Raw genomic sequence first — 24,113 nt, 5'->3', positions numbered from 1 at the left:
TCCAGGGCCAGTGCTCTATCCACTGCACCACCTAGCTGCCCCCTGTTATTTCATTTCTTGGCAAGGAAACTCCTTTAACCACATAGTTAGGGCACCTGCCTCTATACTCTAAGAGACCTGCTTGAAGCCCTGAGGGATTAAATGACTAGCCCAGGGTGACCAAAGCAACATGTAGAAGAAAGGGACTTGAGCCCAGGTCTTCCCGTCTACCAAGGCCAGCTTCATCTATTGTACCATAAAGTGTATATATAAGATGAAACTTCCTAGAGCTAAATATAGTCTTAGTCTTGGTTTTAAAAAGTAAACTTTACATTTATAAGATATCTAAACAGTAGTTCATTCTAAAAAAGATATAGAGGTTACAATAGGATCAAAGAAAGAGGAAAAGATCCACATGTACAAAAATATTTTAGCAGCCCTTTTCATTGTAACCAATTACTGGAAACAAAGTGGTGCCCGCCAATTATGGAATGGCTGGACAAATGATACACAAATGTTTTAAGTGGATACTTCTAGTAAAAAATATAGAGTCCCAGAGATCTTATCGTATTAGACGGGACAAGAGGGACTACATCTCTTGTGTTTAGCCCCAAAGGGTAAAACTAAGGGTGGGAGATGTAAAGAAACAAATTTAAATCTGATGTCAGGAAAACCATAACTAATAACTATGAGAGCTGTCCACAAGTAGAATGAATGGGCTGCCTTGGGAAGCAGTGGGTTCTGCCTCACTGAAAGTATTTATGCAAAGACCAAACACCTGGCAGTTATGATGTAGACTGGATTTTCCTTTAAATATTCCCTTCCAATTTGGAGATCACATTTTTAATTTCTGCTCCCAGAGCCTGTTTCCTAATCTAGAAAAGATGTTGGAAATTATATCTAAGGTTCTGTCCAGAGATAACATTCTGTGATACAGTACAAACTGGTTTGCTGGCATGAAAATGAGTGTCCATTAAAATACTGAACCTGATCAGAGGTGAGCTTTTTCTTTGGGCCTGGGAAAATCTTGAGAGCACCTGGTCAAATATAAAAATATGCCCCCTGAAGAATCAGAAGACCGGAGCCATTCTTTGAAGTGATTCTCACCTGACTGGTTTTCAGTCACCCACCTGGAAAGGTGTCTCCTGGAATGGCTCTCTCTGGAATCCATGGTGCTCCTCCTCTCTCCAAAAGGAAGATAAGACCTGGTTTGTTAACAGCAAGTCCTGCTCAGGGGAAAGAAATGGGAAAGTGCTTTGAATAGAATCTCTCTGGGTCCCAGTTTCCTCATTTATAAAATAAGGGTTTGGGATTAGATAATCCCTAGGGTCTTCCCTTCCAACTCTAAATGTGGGATCTCATCAGCTCAGTGACACATCTAGAATATCCCTGCTCATCAAGCCAGGTGAGCCCACAAAAGTAAGCTAAGCACTGGAGACACCACAGAGGCTCCACTAAATGAAAATGTGAAGATGCCCCAATAAGCAAATTTGGAGTTAAAAAGGAAAACTGCCTTTACCCAGAGAGACAAGGTTCCTATAGTTCTCCAGCATCACATCCCTGAACAAGTTCCTCTGAGAAGAGTCCAGGTGCTTCCACTCCTCTGGAGTGAATTCCACAGCCACATCCTTGAAGGTCACTGATTCCTGAAACATCAACACAGTCCTCTTCACCCAGGGATCCTCAAACATATGGATCTTGGGGGAAGTCAGAAATTAACCACATGTGTATGTTATAGGGAGTATCTTTCACAACAGTTCAGGTTCTGAAGTATACCTCACCTCTATTTTATAACTTCCCCAGCTTCCTTCAAGGCTCAGCCTAAGCAAAACCTCTGGTAAGAAAACTATTCTGAACCAGTAGCCCATCCCATCCCTAAGGAAATTCATTTTTCTTCACCTTGAATATATTTGGCATTCACTGTGCTCATAATTGTAAACTAACAGAGAGCAGAGCCACACATCTATGTGCCCAGATTGTAGGAATACAAAGACAAAAAGGAAAGAGTTATTGATCTCACTTTTAGGTGCTATCCTTGGAGGTGGAGGCACTAGCAGCTACAGATAACTAGTGTAAGAATTTATTGTGATTTGGGGGGACCCCATCTTTGGCTAAAATTAGAAAGCCTCGGGCATACCCTGCATGAAAACCCCAAGCCCTGGGTGCACCCTGCATGGAAATCCCAAGCCCCGGGCACGCCCCACACAGAAACCCCGTGCACCAGCTGTCCTTGGGTGCCATCCCTAGGGGTGCCAATGAATTGGCTTGGGGTGTGTGGGTGGTCAGCCCGAGTTTCTTGTAAGAGAAGGGTTTTTTATTCTGGGGGGGGGGCGACTGAGAGGAGGAAGGAGGAGCAACAGATAAGGAGAGAGTGAGAGAGTGGCAGCAGGCGAGAAAGTTAAATGTGGACAGGTCATATATCCTACTTTTCTTTGTCCTTATCTCTAAATTTATTCACCTCAATAAACCCTAGGTTGTTTTTTTGTTGGTTTGTTTTATTGAAAAGAAGCTTTTTAATCTCATTTCTTGTTAGTCTGGGAGAAGCAGCTGGGGAAGAGGCAGGCCCTTACAGATTGGCCCACACGGGGCTTAATGAACCTGAGGAATCTTTTTTTTTTTTTTTTGGCAGGGCAATGGGGGTTAAGTGACTTGCCCAGGGTCACACAGCTAGTAGGTGTTAAGTGTCTGAGGCCAGATTTGAACTCAGGTACTCCTGAATCCAGGGCCGGTGCTTTATCCATTGCGCCACCTAGCTGCCCCCTGAGGGATCTTTTAAAGCCCCCATTACAGATTGGCGAGGCAGATAGGAGCTTATACTAGAAAAGGCTCCATGCCAGAGGTGATGTTTGAGCTTTGTTCCAAAGGAGGAGAGGAGTTCTATGAGATGGAGGTGAGGAGGGAGGGTATTTCAGGTACAAGGCACTGTATGAAGAGGTATGGAAATGGGAGGAACATAAAGAAGGCTGACTCAGCTGGACCAGAAGGTACACAGAGGGAAATAGCATATAAATGTTCAGGAAACATAGGTCCGAGCAAGGTGAGAAAGGGATTTCAACGTGCCACAGAGGAATCTCGATCTGATCCTAGGGGTAATAGAAAGCCAGAATTCATAGAGCATGGGCATAAAACAGTCCTTTAACTGTTCTTTGGGAAGACCACATTGGTAGCTGTGTGGAAGCTGGACTGGGGAGAGAGACTTGAGGTGGCGAAACAAATTATGAAATAAATGGTCAAGGACCTAGTTTATTGAGTATCAACAATATGCTTAGCTTTGCATTACACCTTGTGGCGGGATCGTAGAGCAGGGCTCCGTCAATCACCAATTTCATTTAGTTTGGAACCTGAAGAACACTCTGACCTCCACAAAAGCAGCTGTACAATTTGACTGGTTACGCCTTACCCTTTGAGAGATCAAACTTGTTACATTTCCAAAACCAAGGGCACCAACAGAGAACTCCATATCCGGTCATGGTAACAGAAATCACAGCAACAGAAGTACCCAGAATCTGTTACTTCAACCCAGAGTATAGGAAGAATTAAAACTGCAGGGAAAGTTTGTACAGTTCAAAGAAGGCTTTGGAAGCTTACCTGGGGGCGGCGAGGTGGCGCAGTGGATAGAGCACTGGCCCTGGAGTCAGGAGGACCTGAGTTCAAATCTGGCCTCAGACACTTAACACCTACTAGCTGTGTGACCCTGGGAAAGTCACTTAACCCTCATTGCCTCACAAAAACAAAAACAAAAACAAAAACAAAAAAGAATCCTTTGGGGCAGCGAGGTGGCACAGTGGATTAAGCACCGGCCCTGGATTCAGGAGGACCTGAGTTCAAATCCGACCTCAGACACTTGACACTTACTGCCTATGTGATCCTGGGCAAGTCACTTAACCCTCATTGCCCTGCCCCTCCCCCCCCCCAAAAAAAAGAAGAAGAAGAAGCCTACCTGGAATAATCTTAAGGTAACAGTCTAGTGATGTACTTTTGTGTGTGTGTGTGAGGCAATTTGGGTTAAGTGACTTGCCCAGGGTCATACAGCTAGTAAGTGTTAAGTGTCTGAGGCCAGATTTGAACTCAGGTCCTCCTGAATCCAGGGCCAGTGCTCTATTCACTGCACCACCTAGCTGCCCCCACTGATGTATTTTCAAAGTCATTGTGTCCATCAATAAAGGCTTTGGATGGCCAAAGGAACGTCATTTTACCTCTCTTTATCTTAATTCTTTAAAATCTCCATTCTTACTGCCAAATATGTTGCTACCCACCCCCAACTCAGTGACTCATCCATGCAATAATAAATCAACAAGAGAAAAAAATGCAGCTTAGCAAAATCAATTTAATCTATGTAATATATGTATATATGCAAATATATGCAATATTTAATACCCATTGTTCAAGGAAAAGGAGACACAAGTCTGACCAGAAGTCAGAGGTCATCCTTCAGATTTAGACCAAAGCTTCTTGGACCAATAAGAAGTCTTTCTTGCCTCTGTCAGAATAAAAATCTGCAATAAAGAGAAACTGAGGCAATAAAGTTCCAAGCACATTCAATTTATTAGCAAAGTTAGCAATTGCCAATAAATGGGATCCAAGGCTCCTCAGTAGCCAAGTATGCATCTGACAGTCAAGGCAGCTCTTTTAGAGTCAGTATAATAAAGAAAGTGATCAGCTAATACATAGCACCTTGATTACTAATACAGAATAAATTGATTAGGACTTAATAAAATAATATAAAATAAAGGGGGTGTATCAATTTTCAATTCCGTAATTCCCTGCTTTGATTTGGGAGACATGTCTCCCATGAATCACCATCTAAAAACTAGAATAGTATAATTAGACATGAGCAGCGTTCCTTAACAATGGGAAGACTGTATAGGTATATGAAATCAGGCTGAGAGAGGAGAGTCACATAAACATCATGAAATATAGAAACCAAAAATTACAGGGAAAAGACCTAACCCAAACCAAAAACTTGGGTTAACTTTGTCTCTGCAAAGCCACCCTGTGAAAACACTGTAGTAGTACATAAAACACTTTACAGAGGTCCAGGGATCAGTATGGCCCCCTTCTCCCAGTCAGGAAAACACCCAAGAAACCCAAGAACAGGGCTCATCCCATAAGGAATTAGCAGCAAGTGAGAACAAGGGAATCTTGGAACAGAATAGGCACCCATGGTCTGAGTGCTGTTGAGGAACTGGTGACAGATTTAAGACCCATGAGGCTTAAGGAGCAGATTATGTTATACCTAACTATAAAGTCTAATGACAGCATTATCCATTACCCAGTTGTCTTGAGAGGGCCATGGGCAACAGTCCTAGATTGATGGCAGTGACAGAATTTTAGCACAAATCCTTTAAAACAAGAAAGTAAGTGGACTTATCTATAGCTTAAAGCTTTCCCACCTATGGCCGGCGCATTGACAAAAATTTTCAGGGGGCAATCCCCTTTGGTACAGAGGCAGTGGCGCATAGAAGGAAAAAGAAGCAAGGATGTTGACAAAGTAGTTCCACTGGGTGGCTGGAAATTCTTGAGGTAGACACCAAAGTCCAAAGGTCAAGTTGTATTTCAGTCCCTGCTTATGGAGAGCTTTTAGCTTGGATGTAGGAGGCCACAGATGTTTCTTCTTCCAGAAGTTTCCATCTGCTTCTCAGGTTCCAAGAGCATGTAGAAAGACTTCATGCAAACTCAATACAATTTAGTACAACAATAACATTAAGAACCCAGAATTCCCCTGAATCTTCAGAGAATTTCAGTTGCTGTTTTCTATCTTTACTTAAAAACTCTACACTTGATCTTACAAAGAATCCACGAGGGCCCAAATTGGAAAATTCGAACCTTCTCTTAAAATCCTAGGATAAATACTGTAAATATGAAAATAATTACACTCTTGTCACAATTATTGACACAAATTTATCAATGCAATTTCACATGTTGAAGTCCTTAATGCAATTTTGAAAACTATCTTTATCATATATTATCTGTCACATCTCCCTCTTATCTCCCCTTATGACAATATTATTTCTATATCATATATATATGAAAATAGCTACAAGCCAGATAGAAATCATGGAAGGTCTTTCATATTTACATGACTCAGACATTTCAATACTAATAACTGATTACCTGCCATAAATTTCTGTAATGTGATTCCATTTTATAAGCTGAAGTATAGAGATTTGCTATGAAAGGAAAAGGAGGGACATGGTTAGGATGATATCAAGAAGCTATAACAAGGGAAAAACAGACTTAGCTCTAGTTTGATTCCAGGAAAGAGCAACAGTTAGCAGCCAATCATGCCAAAACTCCACGTTATTCATAGGGTACCAAAAGGTAGGCTCAGAATTATCCAGGTGGGAAATTTTCCTGTTTGGAAAGGAAGTAGCTCAATGAGAAACCAAGTCAAGAGGATCCCACCTTCACCTTCACAAGGTTGTCCCCTCAACTTTCTCCCAAAGGCAAATATCCACCTGTAGCAGTCCTCAGACTGAAGAACAAGGCAGCCCTTTGAATGGTGGATTATTAAGCATTTTCATTCAGCAGAGCTGAAACCAAAACTCAGAATTCTATCAAGTTAAAGTCCCAGAAGACTTCACCTTAAATAGCAAAACTTCATGAAGCATATGTTCAGGCAGGATATAAATACTGTGTTTCTGTGCCAATAATTATCAACAGCACTGGTTACAAATCGTACAGTATCCATTGCTAAAGTTTCCTAAATTCAATATAGTTTCTGGTGAAAAAAAGTTCACCACAATAAGCGATGTTTTAATACTTAGCATGTAACTTCCCAGTTAGATATGGAATTCTCCCTTAAGTAGGGCTAATAAGATTTTAGGACCTCACCATTCAAACAGTAAGTTATTATAATTATCTAGTTTAAAGGAAAATATAAGCCATTGAATGTTTAAGAGTTTTAATAATTTTACTATCTTTTAGTAGTCCAATTTATAAGATACAAAATCAATTTAATGAAATGGCATTAATTCGGTTAATTAAAAGTGACCAGTCACTGTTTTAGAAACATACGACATGAAGCTCTTTCACAAGGTCTACGAGATACCATAACTTTACCCAATCACACTTTCAAATTCAGCTCACAACTCTGGTGGGGGTAGGGGAGCAGTTCTCAAAACTCTCATTAAATTATGACAATTCTACATTTTAGAGGAAAAGGTACCACAATATGACAATTTTCAAACACCGTTACTACATTCATCTTAACAGCTCAATAGGGAAGTGGCTTTTCATGTTTTAGAAAAATTTCACATGATAGTATTTATCTAATTAAAAGAGAATCTGCCTTTTTAATTACATGTCTGATACAATGGTTTCTTAAATTAAATAAGAAAAATCTGAAGCCTGAATAACACAATGCTTTTTTTAATCTCAAGTCAAATTACAGCATGTTATGACTTCCAATATGCTATTTAATCTAAAAACCAATAGCAACTGACAACATATGGACAGTCCTTGCTATACCAAGCACTTAATCATTTTATTTTTTCAACAACCACAGAGGAGGTGAAGGGGAATGTTATCTATTCATAAAAAGAAAACTGAAGTGAAGTAATTCACCTAAAGTCACACAACTAATAAATTCCTGACTGGATTTTAACTCAGATTTAATTGATGCATTCATTTTTCTGGAGTATTGCCTTTAGCAAACTTATTTGGCATTAAGTTCTCTGATATAACACAATTATAATTTGGTTTAGGGACAAAATTTTGAACAGATCAAATCTAGATCTATAATCCCCAATGATAATATTTATTTCTCAATTTTCCTAAGAGCCCAGGTTTTCAGTTTAGCTTGTTTTAATTTTACAAAGTTAACTGGTTTAAGTATAACCACACAAATTCAAAAGTGAAGGAGAGACTAATTAAATGTAAATTAAACAGTACCTCTGGTTGACACATACTCACAAATTCTCTGATGTTTAAAAAGACTGTTATAACAACTTCACTAGTTCTTTGATAGTGAAGGAAATTATTATCTTCTCTGAGGCAATGACATTTGTCTCACTAGCAAATTAGAAAAATTATTTGATTATGAATAATCTGCCTTCACAACTTTGGCATCAAGGATTAATCTAGGCTTGATATAGAACAACTTCCCAAAGGCTGGAGATGAAGTCTGTTCTATTTTTCCTTTCACATCAATCAAAAAGGATTTCCTGTGCCAAGACGGCCGAGTTCAGAAGCAACCCACTGGAGCTTCCAGATTTCCAGATTTCCCCTCCAAAACAACACAAACCTGCCTCTGAATCGTTCCAGGAGCAGGGAGGCAGCCCAGCAGCCCTGCAGGAAAGGTCTGTGTTACTTGGGTGGGTGGGAAGTGAGGTCCAGGAGCTGCGGCAGCAGCTTCTGGGCCCACAGCAGGGGGCCTGAGGCAGAGCTCTGAGCCTGGGGCAATCCACCAGGCCCCACCCACCTGCAAACCAGCTGCTCCCTGGGCAGGTGAGCAGTCTGGGCAGCATAACAGGGACTCTCACCAGGCACTGACCACCAGGGAGGCTCTAACCCCACTGCTGACCAGTAGTGAAGCCCCACCTAAAACTGGTCACCAGCAAGTTCCTACCCCTTTGACCTCCCAGCAGGGAGACTGTTTCCAGGGAAAACCATAAGCAGGGACTCAAAAGATTGAAACAAAATTACTCCTCTGGGCTTTCTAACAGAGTAATCCAGCAGCGAGGCACCAGCCCTCAGGCTGCCCAACAGGATCACTCCTCCAGGGTCAGCCACCAGAAAGACTCTGTTAACTTTAGCAACCCAGCAAAAGCAAGCTGCTAAGCCCTGAAGCCCAGTGAAAACCACTGATAAGACCCTGAGCCTCTGAGCCTCAGCATAAACCCTGGGAAAGTTTAGGAAGAGAGCCCAACTCGGAAAAAAAAAAAAAACCACACAGCAAGGCACAAAAAAGGCAAAAAAATGAGCAAAACAACAACAAAAAAGTTTGACTATTGACAATTACTATGGTGAAAGGGAAAAATCAAGGCATAAACAGAGGAGGCCAATTATAACAAAATGGCTACAAGTGAAGCTTCAAAGAAAAATGCAAATTGGTCTTAGGCCCAAAAAGAATTCCTGGAAGAGCTTAAAAAGAACTTTAAAAAGCAAATTAGAGGGGCAGCTAGGTGGCACAGTGGATAAAACACCAGCCCTGGATTCAGGAGGACCTGGATTTAAATCTGGCCTCAGCCACTTGACATTTACTAGCTGCATGGCCCTGGGTAAGTCACTTAACCCTTATTGCCCCATAAAAAAAAAAAGAAATAAAAAGAAAAAATAGAAACAAATTAGAGAAGTAGAAGAAAAAGTGGGGAAAGAAATAAAGATGCAAGAGAATTGTGAAAAATAAATACAAAAATTTACTGAGGAAAAAAACTCCCTAAAAACCAGATTTAGCCAAATGGAAAAGGAAGTACAAAAAGTCACTGAAGAAAATAATTCTTTAAACATTAGAATAGAACCAATGGAAACTAATGACTCTATGAGACACCAAGATACAATAAAATAAATCAATCAAAAAAGCAAATCCATGTCTTTTGATTTTTCGATCTAACCTATCCTATATATTATCAGAATACAGGGATTTGTTTTATAAATTTATACTTTGTAAAATATGAGATTATACTTCCAACTGATAAAAATTTGTTTTAAAATGTAAACTTCCTAATTTCATCTTATAAAATGTCTATGTATCAGTACTAAAGACAAGGAAGTAATTCACAAATTTTGCTTTGCTTTCTCAAAACTTCAGTATTTTATACTAATATCTGTTTAAGCTATATATTTTAATTTGGCCTTTTGTAATCTGAGCACCCTGTTAACTCCTTTGTTTAATTCTACCCTCAGTAACTCTGGTTCAAAATATTATTTCAGTATCTATTATAGTTCTATCAATACAAATTTCACAGCATTTCTAATTAACCTAATAAATCTGTTGTATCATTCATGGAAGAACATTAAACTTACTTTGCAGTTGCTTGCCTTTTTTTTTTTTTTTTGGCGGGGCAATGGGGGTTAAGTGACTTGCCCAGGGTCACACAGCTAGTAAGTGTCAAGGGTCTGAGGCCAGATTTAAACTCAGGTCCTCCTGACTCCAGGGCCAGTGCTCTATCCACTGTGCCACCTAGCTGCCCCTTGCAGTTGCTTTCTAATTAAAAAAAACAACACAAAAAACCACAGCTTTCCTCTCTCCATGGTCAAACTGCAAACTGTGAGCACTCTGAAATTCACTAGCTGCAGTTCTCTTTTTTCTAGTCAGTAAACTGGTCACTCCCTAGAGAAAGAGTGATAAAAGCAAATTTTACAGATACATTCTAACCACAGTTTGGAGAATTATAATATGGGAATCAACTTTTGGTTTCTGTTTAGTTTATAGCATCATAAATTTCTGCATATTGGGAACAAAGAATCCGGCCTTGTCTGTGTCTCTTGTCTGTACCTGTCCCCAGCCCCACCCACTCCCAGACAGGTCAGAGGCAGGAAGGGGGGCGGGGAGGGATGGAGAGGGACAGAGACATTCCTTTTGAAGGATTTTCAAAATTCTGTACAAAGTTATTACCCTCTATATTGTTTTCCTTTTGGTTGATCAGACTATAGGAAAAGGGTTAGTTTAATTATCAAGAAAAAAATACACAGATAAATATACTTGCCAGCAATGTTTTTCCTTTCTTTAGTGTAATCAAAACGTCAGCACGCACAGTTTTACAAATTACAATGTCAGGGCCTTTAATAAGTGAAAATTTCTTCTTTGGACCAGTTCAGGGACCCATCTGGATTTTAATATATTTTAGACCAGTCTTTATACAATTTAAGAGCTCTATTTTTAGTCATTTTTAAATTTGCCTAACTGTAGAACCAATAATTAAATCAATAGGGTTAAAGTTCTCTCATCATAGCTTTAACTTATCTAGAAACAAAAATACAGATGACAAGACAGATGGAGTATTTTAAGACAGTTCTCTGGCACAAGGGAGTCCCTCCTGGGAGGATATAGGATTGCCCTATTGTAGGACGGCTTTCTACAACTGGGCTTGCAGTGGCATACTTCCCCCAGTGTGGGTGCAGCTGAGCATATTCCATCACTGAGAGTCGCCCAGTAAGACCAATAATTAACCAATAATTCATTTGATACAGGTGAGATCTTTCAATGGCAAATTCTAATTTTTGTAATATACAATAATCAGTTTTAGGCCAAAACAATGCCTCAGCTACAAATCTTGGACCAGAGTTCACATAATTTAACAGTGTGCACCTTTGCCATTCCTGGCTATACGAAGAACTTGCCTGGACTCCAGGATTTAAGTAGTTTCTAGAAAGGAATTTCCCTTGGTAATACTACTACCACTACTACCCCCATAAAAGGATATTAAATGGGAATTCTGGCTGTAGCAGTAACAAGTGACCCCATAGTGCCCACTGCCTAAGGAGGGCTTATGCACTTTTGGAGGTGTCTCTCACCCATCCTAGTAAAAACAAGGAGTGTGAGGATTCTTTGAACAGAAGTTTATCTCGAGCTGCTTCACTTTTCTTCTCTGGGCAGGTATTTGTAGATGTTTTAATAGTTAACTAAGTTTTGCAGTCCAATTTCTAATTAAAAGATTTGTCTAAATATATAAAGAAACAGTTCCTAGTATTGCTGTTCAGAAAGAGGAGAAAAACCTCTGGCTAGGCATTTATTCTCAAGGAATTCCTGTCCAAAGGTCACGTGGTTCAGCTGAGTCTCTGGATCCTTGCTCACTACTATGGCTCAGTTCCCCTTGGCTAAGGAGGTACAACTTCCCTAGGAGCCTTAGTCACAGACCTGGTCCTCAGCTCATGATTCTAGGGTAAGCCCAGGAATTTCCAAAAGGGAGTCCCTCCTGGATGTTCTACCTGGCAGCTCTTGACATGAAGACAGACATCATGATGCCATGCTCAAGACGGTCTTGGGGCAGCTGCTACCAATCATAGTGCCAATATGGGTTGCCAGTTGATGCCTAGGGTCTAACAATATAAGGGGGACTTGGGAACTGCCTTTATTTGCAGCAATTAAACACATAAAAAATTCTGACAGATATTTCAGCCAACCACCAGTGATAAAGGCCATGTGCAATGGATGGGTAAGGAGCAACATACTACAAACCTATGTGAGCTTTACTGCACAGTACTATGCACACTTTATCATTAACTTTACCTTTTATTTCATAGTTATTTATTATCATGGTACAGTATTTAATGTCTACATTTTAGTACATTTTATGACTTGCATAAGGTATTATTTTGTGTATGCCTTTGTTATACAGGGTAAGTGAAGTGGGTAGGTAGGAGTAAACTCTAACCCTAAATCTGCTTCTGACTCCAACTATAATAAAATTTCCTCATCTGCATTACGTAAAAATAGTTTTATGTTGAAGTCTGCAGAATGGTCCATTTGGGTAAATCAAAAACTATCTGTATGATGAATTTAGCCACAAAGAATTTTACCAGCTAAAAATCTATTTCATTTTGACCAACTGGAACCAAAAAAGGAAGTCAATGATGTTACAAATTTTGCTTCTAACTTCACTTCTTTTCCTGAGAGATTTTAGCTTCAAATTTGAAATCTCTATTCAAAGTTAATGTGTACAATTTTCTGGAAAGAAATCATTTCAAAACCAGATTTGCTGCCAATTTAACTCTACTTGTATAGTAACTATCTAGGTGTCCCAGAGTCTTTCCTAGGTGCAGAAGAAACTGCTCTATCTGTAAAAGAGATTCCTTTGCTTTTTGGAGAAGTAAATCTTCTTCTCCTTCATGAAGGAGAGATTGCTCTATCTGCAACAGGGACTGTTCTACTTGCAGCAAAGATTGTTCTATATAAGATAAAAAACTTCCATTCTGTTGATAAAGATCTCCCATTTAGGAGCTTACCTTGGCCTGGAATATTTTGGGTTAGGCCCAAGGGGGAGTCCGTCCTCCGGGGCAGTCTTTTGAGAAGAGTTCTTCTGAGAGGCAGTCCCGGGGGCTGGAGGCCCTCACTCAGTCCCATCTGGGTCCCCAACTGTCGTGATAACAATCTGTGATAAAGAGAAACTGAGGCAATAAAGTTCCGAGCACATTCAATTTATTAGCAAAGCTAGCAATTGCCAATAAATGGGATCCAAGGCTCCTCAGTAGCCAAGGATGCTTCTGACAGTCAAGGCAACAGTCAGTGTAATAAAGAAAGTGATATAATATATATATAATATATATATAATATATATATATATATATATATATATATATATATATATATATATGCCTATATAATCTTGAGCAACATAGGCATATCTCATTTCTGAATGGTTGGTTCCAAGGTCACTAACCAGAGATTACATCAGACAGTCACAGGGTGGCCTAACATCTGGACCAACATACTCTGGAAAGTCCCATGGTTGGCACTTTCTAAGAGATAACAGGAATCTTGTGATCTGGTTGATGCTTTCTGAGGGGGCATGTTATTGATTCCTGATTGAACTATAATTTGTGAATGGAAAGTACCCAGGAAAGGGGAACTAACACTCAGAGTTGTCTTCTTGGTTACTAGGGAGATTGTAAGACAGGGTCAAGTTGTTTGTCCTTGTAGTTATTGAAGGAGGAGACAATAACAGGATGGCTTAGCTAGCAATGAATGATTACTTTATTGGTGGAGAGTGAGTAGGGAGCTTATAGCTGCAGGCTTAAGTTCAGAGAAAGTTCAAGTTCATATACTAAAGGAGAGTAACTAATACACAGCACCTTGATTACTAATACAGAATAAATTGATTAAGCCTTAATAATACAAAATAAAGGGGGGTATCAATTTTCAATTCCACACCTTTCTAGGAAATAAAAGTCCATTGTAATCTACCAAGGTCCCATCACATTCCCAACACTACCTGTAAAAGGACAGAGACAAACAGTCTTGAGCTATGTGTACATGACAGAATATCTGGGGATAGAAGTCCTCTGAAGAAATTCTCTACTAGAATAACTTGTTGCTTAAATCCAAAGTAACAGGAGCCAATGACAGCCTGCAATGTTAATGACAAGCCAGAAACAGAACCCTTCCATTGATGGAGCCAATATTCCAGAAAACCATCAGCCTTAACCCCAACCTTGAGTTGTATGACACAGGAAAGTCATGTGATAGAGTTTAGGATACTCTTAGTGTTAATCTGCATTCTGAGGTATTCTGTGAACCCACACTGAAAACATAAAATAATGATCAATAAAGAAGAAATGGGGACATATGGGGAGCCAGAAACAAGTCAGAGCCTGACACTCAGATGAATGCTACCCAGGGCCCAGATATTATGGGAATATCTGAGCCTACTGGTTTAAGTGAAGCTAAATATGAGTAATTAAAGAGTTCTGTTGGTTAAAGGAGGATCTTGCAAATGTCCTCCCCTGAGGTTTTGTTTTGTTTTGTTTTGTTTTAGTGAGGCAATTGGGGTTAAGTGACTTGCCCAGGGTCACACAACTAGTAAGTGTTAAGTGTCTGAGGCCGGATTTGAACTCAGGTACTCCTGACTCCAGGGCCGGTGCTCTATCCACTGCGCCACCTAGCTGCCCCTCCCCTGAGTTTTTACTAAAGAAAGAAGTGATGGCAAAACCTTTACAAACATGGCATGATAAATAGGTGACCAAATGGGGATTACAGGTGGGAGAGAAATTGACACTAAAATATGGTGAGAGTGACCCCCCCAGAAAATAAAGGGAGGGTGTTATAGAATTCTAGGCTGTCTATGCCTCCTCACTGTAGGCTACTCTGGCCCCCCTCTTATACTCACCACTCAAGCCCTCTCTTCATCTTCCTCCGTCACTGGCCACAATGTGTTTAAGGCTGTGCTCTATCCTTGATTCCCCAACCTCTACCTTTCTTACTCTCTGGTTAACCTGATTGAAGTTGTGTTTCTGGAACTCTCACCCAGATACATATAAGATGCACAAGATCCTATAAAAAGGGCAGCATGAGGTTCTATATTGCAGCTGATGGATGGAGCTGAAGCACTGACTACAGAAGTGATGACACGGCTTTGCTTCTTCTCTCTGTCCATACTACTGACGGCTCCTGGAAATTACTAACGTCTCATACATGTATTGATGGGATTTTACTGTCTTGCCATTTACTATCCGACTCACAAGCATTTCAGTGTGCTGCAGGGGCAAAGGAAAGAATCCTAAATTCTTCCCTCTAGTCCAAAGGCAAACTTACTTGAGAAACATGAAATATACATTTTGGGCAGAATTCCTTAACTGTTACACTGCAAACGGCACCACGTTTGCCACCACCTACCCATTCCCAAAAGTCACTCTTGCCCTCCTAGGTAGTCTCGGCACCTGAGTCTCATTTTATCTTGCCATCCCTGCTGACTTCAACATTCACAATGTAGCACTGAAAGATCAAATGGGTCATTAACACCCCTGTCATTCACCTCCCAATGCACAGTCAACCGTCAGACCACCACAGTCTGACCCTCATCACATCTGTAGATAGCAAATTATTCGGCCTCATTTCCCACCCCGACTTCTTTATTGATTAGATATTTCACTCTCCAACACCCCCTCTGTTCTGCATCCTTACTGACACCTTGATTCCCTTGATAGCACCCACAATTCACAAGGCAGCTCCCTCCTAGCTGCACTTTATTTCCTCTATTGCCTGATCTCCATTGTCAATACTTTAAAGGTGTTGCATAAAACCCGTCTCATCATTCTGAAACTCTCACTCTTTCTCTCTGACTTTTAATAATAGTTATAAGGATAATAATAATAGCTAGCATTTATAGAGTACCTACTATGTGTGAAACCCTTTATTTACAATTAGTATCTCATTTGATATCACCTCACAACCACCCTGGGAGATAGGTGCTATTAGTATCTCCCTCTTACATTGGAGGAAACTGAGGCAGGCACATGCCCAGGGTCATACAACTAGTATGTATTTGAGGCCAGATTAGAACTCAGGTCTTCCTAATTCTAGGACTACCGCTCTATCCATTACCCATCCAGCTGTTTTACTCATTCCTGGTTCTAGAGAGAAAAAAAAAAAAGTAGAAGAGGAAGATAGTCAAAAAGACAGTGTCCCACTAAGAATTCAAGCTTCTTTTTTAGGTGCCTATGCTACAGTAACTTTTATTTAGGGGCAGTTAGACAGCACAGTGGATAGAGCACTGGCCCTGAAGTTGGGAAGATCTGAGTTCAAATCTCACCTCAGGCACTTTCTAGCTGTCACTTAACTCCAATTCCCTTAAACATCTGGGGTCATCTCCAGTTGTCCTGATATGTATCTTGCCACTGGATCCAGATGGAGGAGAGTGAGGCTGGTGACTTTGCACAGCCCTCCCTCACTTAAATCCAATTCACTTCAAGTCATGACATCACCCTGATGTCACGGTCCTCTTAGGACAAACAACGACAATTTTCATTTAAATCCTAGCATATGCCATACCTTAGCTGCTCTCTCTTGTCACAGGCCCAATCCAGACGTTCTCCTAGTGACCAGCATATACGGTGTCCATATTTTCCTTCTCTATACATTCCTTTCTTAGTTTCCTGAAATTTGCTTTTTGCCCATAGTACTTCAGAGAAGGTTGTCTTTTTTCAACCCAACACAGACTCTAAAACTCGCCTTCTAATACTTTTTTCCAGATTAGGAATTTCTGCTTCCAATCCCAAAGCAAACAGTCTGTTCTTTGTAGAGGTGCAAACTCAATGTCTTCAGTGTCCTTTCCGCTTGTCTACAATCTGAGACCATGTGAACTTATGTTCTCCTCTCCCTAAGAGGAATCATTTGCCATCATCTGTCCACACAAGTTCCCAAAAATGATACTTTAATACCCACTTTTCCAGTTAGCCTAAATATGCCTCTCCCTAAGACCAATTCGGTGAAACCTTCAAGAATTTTCTTGTTCATTTGAGCCTTCACCAATGTTTTCCTCTAAACTGGTACAGTATTATTACCTCCATCTACTCATTTTAGCACTCCAAAAACATTACTGGAAAATGCACAAGTAATGTCTACTCTTGATCTAGTTTACAAAATGCAATTTAAAATTTATAGGAAGGGACCATCGCCTATACTTCTTTTGCATCCCTCAGAGCAGTTAGTTCAGGACTGAGCCCTTAGTGGACATGAACATCTTGGTTAATGAGTTAGTTGAGGAAAAGGAAGTTTGATAATGGAAACTGTTCCTTATGGAATTTATCACTTATCCGAATGACCCAGTTTCCAAAATATGGGAGAGAAGTGAGTCTTATGATCTTAAAATGTAGGTTTTAATCATTTCAGTCATCAACTCGAACTCACCTGAAAACTGGCTGGCTGGATGACAGGGACCATTCCCTTTCCCTTTTGGAAAACAAGAGAGTTCTCAGAAGGCAGATCTGCAAAGCAGAGATCAGGCATCATGAGCAGGACCAGCATTTTCTGGGGACTCCAGGCAGGAGGCTACGAGACCATGGATTCGCCACGATCGTCTTTTACAAAGGAAGGGACTGAGGTTCAGGTGCGTTACATGGAAGGCGGGCAGGGAGTGGACGGTCCCTCGGCTGAGAGTGACCGACCCAAGCCCGGGGCAGGCAGCGCCCCCATAGCCTCCACGTCCTCCCCTTTCTCCGTCTTTCTCTGGGCAGCTGCGGCAGCAGGGAGGGAGGTGGGGCGGGGGTCAACCCCAGAGGAGGAGGGGCAGGGGTCAACCCTCCCTGCCCAAGCCCAGAGGAGGGAGGGGGGAAACAGAGGTGGAGGCCGGACGGGGGGAATCTCAGAGCAAGGTGAGGGCCGGAGCCAAGACGCCTGAGTCCGGCCGACTGACACCCTTCAGGTCATACTCACCACGGAGGGGTAGGGCCAGGTGTCTACACACCTGCGCTAGGGGAAAGTAAGGCCGTGGAAGTCTCACCACGACGCTTCCCGTTCCGGCGTGCTCCGGCTGTCTCTCAGGTCAGGTCTAAGCGACAAGACCTGTGGTTTCGCCTGGATTTCTGGGAAACGTAGTTCTGAAATTAGCGGAGGCGTCCCTCCAACGAATGCGCAGGCGCAGCCCCAGGCGCTGGGAGATTACCAGTGGAAGCTACTAAGAACCCATTGCTGGGGAGGCGCGGGCCGTCCTGACTGCTAGCTGAACGGCTTGTAAAGCTCATATCATGTATATAATAACAATGGCAACAACAACTATTACAGTACATTCTTCTTGTTCTTACTTTCATCATCATTACCTTGTGTTTTTCCTTTGCCCTATTTGTTTGTTTGTTTGTTTGTTTATTTTTGTGGGGCAATGAGGGTTAAGTGACTTGCCTAGGGTCACACAGCTAGTAAGTGTCAAGTGTCTGAGGCTAGATTTGAACTCAGGTCCTCCTGAATCCAGGGCCGGTGCTTTATCCACTGCACCACCTAGCTGCCCCACCCTATTTGTTTAACACCCCCCCACACACACACACACAAAATGAACACCCCTATGCTATAACAAACCATTTATAAGCTCTATCAAGAGGTGAATAAAAGGGTTTGGGGTCAAAGGTTCCCCCTTCCCGCCCCCATCCCCATTCGGTTTCACTACATAGCTCTGCACCTCCACAGGGTTTGTGGGAGATGAGACTTCTGGAGAAATTTTATACAGAACATTTGTTAGGGGGAGTGCCACAAGAAGCAGAGGGACAGGAAGGGAACAAGTGTTATAAAGCACCTACTATGTGCTAAACACTGTCAGCTACTGTGCTAAGCACTCTGACAGATATTATCTCATTTCATCTTCAGAATGACTTTGTGAAGTAGGTGCTATTACTATCACAATTTTCCAATTTCAGTGTCTTATCCAGAGTCACACAGTATCTCAGGCTGAATTTGAACTCAAGGCATCTTAATTCCAGGCTCAGTGCTCTACTGGTACTATGAGTAGAGCACTGAGCCTGGAATTATGTTTCTTTATTGAGATCTGTCTCCACCCATGGAAGATGCCATCAGCTCCAGAATCTCACTTAAGACAGACATCCTGTGAACCATCAATCGCTAATGACCATCAGCATTGAAATAAAGATGGACCAGGACAAATGCCCATTCCACCTTAGGAAGTTTATTGTGAAGGTCAATCTCTATTCTCAAAACCTAGAAATTTCTAGGAGAAAAAATGGTCTTGGGGACCCATATATGTACCATGATCAAAACAGGATATAGGTGAGAGGCAGAGTCAAGATGGCAGAGGAGGAAGAAGTACAACCCATCTCCCCCACCAAACCTCCTCCATGAAGATCTAGAAAATGCACCAGACCAAATTCTGATCAGGAAAGCCAAGAAAAAGTCACAATGAGGGATTTCCAGCTCAGGGTGGCTTAGGGAGAAAAAGAGGTCTGCAGATATGGGGAACAGAATCTGTCCAGGAGTACACTGCATGTCAACCATAAAAGCACCCAGAGACAGGAAGCATTGGGGCAGGCAGAGATCCATGAGGAATCTGTGAATCAGCACAGGGTACAAAAATGGGTGCTGTCTGGCAAATCTGTTGCCTACTACCTGCTTCTGGGTCAGAGTGAGGTGAAAGTCTGCACACAGCAACTATGGAGAAGAGTGAAGGTGCAAACTGAGCAAGCAGCAAGTTCAGAAGTAAACAGTAATCATGTGTGATTCTAGTCCCAGGAGCAGAGCTGGACTCAGTTCTAGCCTCCTGCCCAGTTTGGAAGCCTGGACTGGAAAAAAATAGGGTGGCAGTCCCAGACCAAAGTAAAGCCTGCAGTTCAGTAGCTCAAGCCTGTAGAACCTACCAGCAGGCTAATAGTGGCCAACTCTACTGAATACTGAAACTTCTTCTTCTTCTTTTTTTTTTTTTTAGCAAGGCAGTTGGGGTTAAGTGACTTGCCCAGGGTCACACAGCTAGTAAGTGTTAAGTGTCTGAGGCCGGATTTGAACTCAGGTCTTCCTGACTCCAGGGCTGGTGCTCTATCCTCTGCGCCATCTAGCTGCCCCATTCTACTGAAACTTCTAACCAGGAAAAACCACCAGACTAAAACTGAGTCAGGACTTGCAGTGTTTATACCAGAAGGACAAAAAATGAGTATCCTTCACCCAGGATCACACCACTTTGGGAGTACTGAAAGGTTGCAAGCCTACAGTATGAGCTATGAAAGAGGCTGTAAAAAAATTAGTTATTACCTATAACTAGCCTGGAAAAATTATATAACTGGATTTATGAAAAAAGTATAAGTATATGAAAAATGATAAGTTTATGAAAAATTATAGGTTCAGGAAAATTATAATTGGGTCACAAGTCCCATCTGGGTCGCCATTAAATATGTAGAAAAATATTATTATTAACTGGGCCTAATTTGGGGGGGCTAAAGCTGACTAGGGTACTTAATCTGGGACTGTCGACTATTTGGCTATCTGCTATTAATTTAATGTGGGCTGTTTATAAAGTTCCACCACACTGTTCCCAAATTGATAAGCTAAAGATTAAGAAGCCTCTTAATTAAATAATCAAAGCAGAGTTTATTTATGAGATACTATTTAAAATTAAGAATACAGGGAAATAAAATGTACAACCTGACTGCATTGCGGTGTGTCTCTTTCCTACCTGCTGTGCTTGGAACTTCTTTAATACAATAATACTTTCCCTGCTCAGCTACTTTCTTCTAACTCCTCTTAATCTTCACTTTCTCCAACCTGTACCCTGTGCTGACCGCTTCTGTGCTCTCTGCTGCCTCCTGGTCAGTCTGCCCTCTGCCGCCTTTGCTGCCCCTCTAATCTTGTCCACCGGCCTTTCTTCCTTGCTCCTAGTCCTGCATTACTGTTCGTCTCGTCCCCCCACCCCCCCTTCTAATCTAACTCCCAGGTCTATATATACCCTTTTTATCTCCACTCAAATCTCGGGGCTTTTTGCACCCACACACCAAGCTAATCCCCCAGTCAGCGCTGCGGCTAGGGCTGGGGGGATGCTCCAGCATCACATGCTACACCAGAGCCCCGCCTGGACAAACCCAGGATCTCTCAGCTACCTCTGCTCAGGTTGGAGGGAGCTGGGGGCTTTTTCCCCCCAGCTGTCTGACCTGGTGTCTTGTACAGCCCATGGGGCTTTTTGGCTCAGCTGAAGCTGAGGGGGAGGAGAACCAGCACCTCCCACACAGAAGAGACCCTGAGGGCCTAAGGCTTTCTAATCTCAGCCTAAACGTAGGGTCCCCAAATCAAAATAAATTTCCACAAGGCAGAAGGTCAGAAGAAGACAAAAGTTCAGGTCAGGCATTCCTTCCAGAAGCGTGCAGAGCCCAGCATTTACCATGAAGTCCAAAGCCAAGAAATAGACTGAAAGATTGAGTAAACAAACAAAAAGAATTCCACCATAAAGAGCTTTTATGACAAGAAAGATGCCCAAGATATAAAAGCAGAAGAGAATGACTTGAAAACACCAACAAACAAAGCCCCAAAGAAAAGTACAACTTGGATATGAGTGCAACCAGAATTTCTAGAAGATATAAAGCAAGAGTTAAGAAACAGCGAAGGGGGGTGGAGTCAAGAGTGAGAGGAAGCATTATTTTGCATTCATTCATTTATTAATTTACTAAAATAATAAACATCTTTATTTAAAGTTTTGAGTTTCAAATTCTATCCCCCCTTCCCTCCCTTTCCTCCCCCCCCCCCGCAGGTGGTAAGCAATCAGATATAGGTTATACATGTGCAATTATGTAAAATATACTATATTAGTCATTTTGTATAAGAAAACAAAAGAAAAAATGAAAGAAAGTAAAAAACAGCATGCTTCAGTCTGTGTTTAATCGATAGCAGTTCTTTCTTTGGAGGTGGGTAGTATGTTTTATCATTAGTCCTTTGGGATTGTCTTGGGTCACTGTATTGCTGTATGTAAAGGTACAAAATTAATTGTTATTTGAGGTTTTTATGACCCCATCTTTTGGCTAGAATTTTTAAAAAAAGAAAACCTCAGCACACACACTGGCCTCTGGGACTCTGCAAACGGCACGGTGCTCCACCCACTGGTTGTAGCCCTCGCCATGGCGCTGGCACCTCACATTATCACCACTCACCAACGCCTACATGGGCCTAGCAAAATTATAATGATTGGAAGCCTAGTGAGGGCAGTCATGTGACTGTCAGAGTGGCCAGCCAATTGGCTGGGGCCTGTATGGGGTCTGCTGGGAAGAAGGGAGGAGATTTGCCATTCTAGCTTGAAGCTGTAAGACGACAGGACGCTGTTGTGTGTTCTCAGCTGATTCCTGGGCGGTGGTGTTATTCAGGTTGTATCATTTCCCCTTTCCCCATTTTATTTCCTTTCCCTTGATCCTACTGATCCTGTTTGTGTGTGTGTTTTTTTTAAGTTTGTTCTTGTTCAATAAATCCTGCTCTATTTTGAGGGAGGCTGCTAGTCTCTTTCCTTGCCCAATACTGCAGCAAGCCGCTTAGCTAACACTCCCCAATTAAAAATTTGTCCCCACAGCTGAGAAAAGTTATTCACAGTTCTTCATCAAACAATATTGCTGTTACTGTGCACAACATTTTCTTGGTTCTGCTCACTTCACTATACATCAGTTCATACAAGTCTTTCCGGGGAGAGGAAGAATTTTTGATTTGCACATACAACACATCTCTTTCACAATAACCTAAAATATGCACCAGACCAAATTCTGATTGGGAAAGCCAAGATTCACATCACAGTGAGTTCCTTTTCCATCCCAAGGCAGCAAATCCCAGCACAAAAAGTAGGTTGTAAGAATGAGCAAACAGGGGAAGCTAGGTGGCACAGTGGATAGAGCATCGGCTCTGGAGTCAGGAGGACCTGAGTTCAAATCCAGCCTCAGACACTTGACACTTACTAGCTGTGTGACTTTGGTCAAGTCACTTAACCCCAATTGCCTCACAAAAAAAGAAAAAGAAAAGAATGAGCAAACAATGCACAGGAAGGTGAGTTAGCCATACCAAATTTGAAGCTATACTATAAAGTGGCAGTCATCAAAACTCTTTGGTACTGGCTAAGAAATAGAGTGGTGTGGGGCAGCTAGGTGGCACAGTGGATAAAGCACCAGCCCTGGAGTCAGGAAGACCTGAGTTCAAATTCAACTTCAGACACTTGACACATACTAGCTGTGTGACCCTGGGCAAGTCACTTAGCCCCAATTGCCTTGCCCCACCCCCAAAGAAAAACAAATAGAGTGGTGGATCAGTGTAATAGGTTAGGCACAGGAGACAGTAGTAAATTACTATAGTGATCTACCGTTTGATAAACCCAAAGACTCCAGCTACTGGGACAGGAACTCAGTATTTGACAAAAACTGCTGGGAAAACTGGAAGATAGTATGGCAGAAACTAGGCATAGACCAACACCTTACACCTTATAGAAAAATAAGGTCAAAATGGGTTCAAGATTTAGACATAAAGGGTGATACCATAGGTAAATTAGGAGAGGAAGGAATAGTTTACCTCTCAGATCTATGGAGAGGAAAACAATTTATGTCCAAACAAGAGATAGAGAATATTATGAAATGCAAGATGGAAGACTTTGATTACATTAAATTAAAAAGCTTTTGTACAAACAGAAGCAATGCAGCCAAAATTAGAAGGGAAGCAGAAAACTGGGAAACAATTTTTACAGCCAGTATTTCTGATAAAGTGCTCATTTCTAAAATATATTGGGAACTAAATCAAATTTATAAGAATCCAAGTCATTCCCCTATTGAGAAATGTTCAGAGGATATGAACAGGCAGTTTTCTGATGAAGAAGTCAAAGCTATCTATTGCCATGTGAAAAAAAAATGTTCTAAATCACTACTGATTAGAGAGATGCAAATTAAAACAATTCCTATCAGATTGCCTAATATGACAAAAAAGGAAAATGATAAATGTTAGAGAAGCTGTGGAAAAATTGGAACACTAATGCATTGTTGGTGGAGCTATGAACTGATCCAACCATTCTGGAGAGCAATTTGGAACTATACCCAAAGGGCTATGGGACTGTTCATACCCTTTGACCCAGTGGTACCACTGCTAGGTCTGTATCCCAAAGAGACCATAGAAAAGGGAAAAGGACCCACATGTACAAAAATATTTATAGCAGCTCTCTTTGTGGTGACAAAGAATTGGAAATCAAGGGAATGCCCACCAATAGGGGAATGACTAAACAAGTTGTGGTATATGAATGTAATGGAATTCTATTGTGCTG

At 41.5% G+C, this 24,113-nt stretch overlaps 1 protein-coding gene across 3 annotated transcripts in view; it reads right to left on the bottom strand.

Annotated features, from left to right (window-relative positions):
* Window positions 1–17,923, bottom strand: part of LOC122749135 (zinc finger protein OZF-like) — a 62,370-nt gene extending 44,447 nt beyond the window's left edge. The window contains exons 1-4 of one of the 3 annotated variants that reach the window (XM_043995339.1): window positions 17,792–17,923; window positions 17,267–17,343; window positions 1,499–1,625; window positions 1,110–1,205 (exon numbers count right to left, since the gene is read on the bottom strand). In XM_043995339.1, the coding sequence (XP_043851274.1) occupies window positions 1,110–1,205; window positions 1,499–1,625; window positions 17,267–17,299 (256 nt within the window). In that variant the 5' untranslated portion in view covers window positions 17,300–17,343; window positions 17,792–17,923. Of the gene's footprint in view, window positions 1–1,109; window positions 1,206–1,498; window positions 1,626–12,867; window positions 13,014–17,266; window positions 17,344–17,791 lie in introns of those variants that run through there. The other 2 variants (XM_043995336.1, XM_043995338.1) reach the window with 2 other exon arrangements.
* Between the last annotated feature and the right edge of the window lie 6,190 nt (window positions 17,924–24,113).

The sequence above is a fragment of the Dromiciops gliroides genome, chromosome 3, assembly GCF_019393635.1.
Source record: "Dromiciops gliroides isolate mDroGli1 chromosome 3, mDroGli1.pri, whole genome shotgun sequence".
NCBI lineage: Eukaryota > Metazoa > Chordata > Mammalia > Microbiotheria > Microbiotheriidae > Dromiciops > Dromiciops gliroides.
This window is presented reverse-complemented; position numbering and strand designations above follow the sequence as displayed.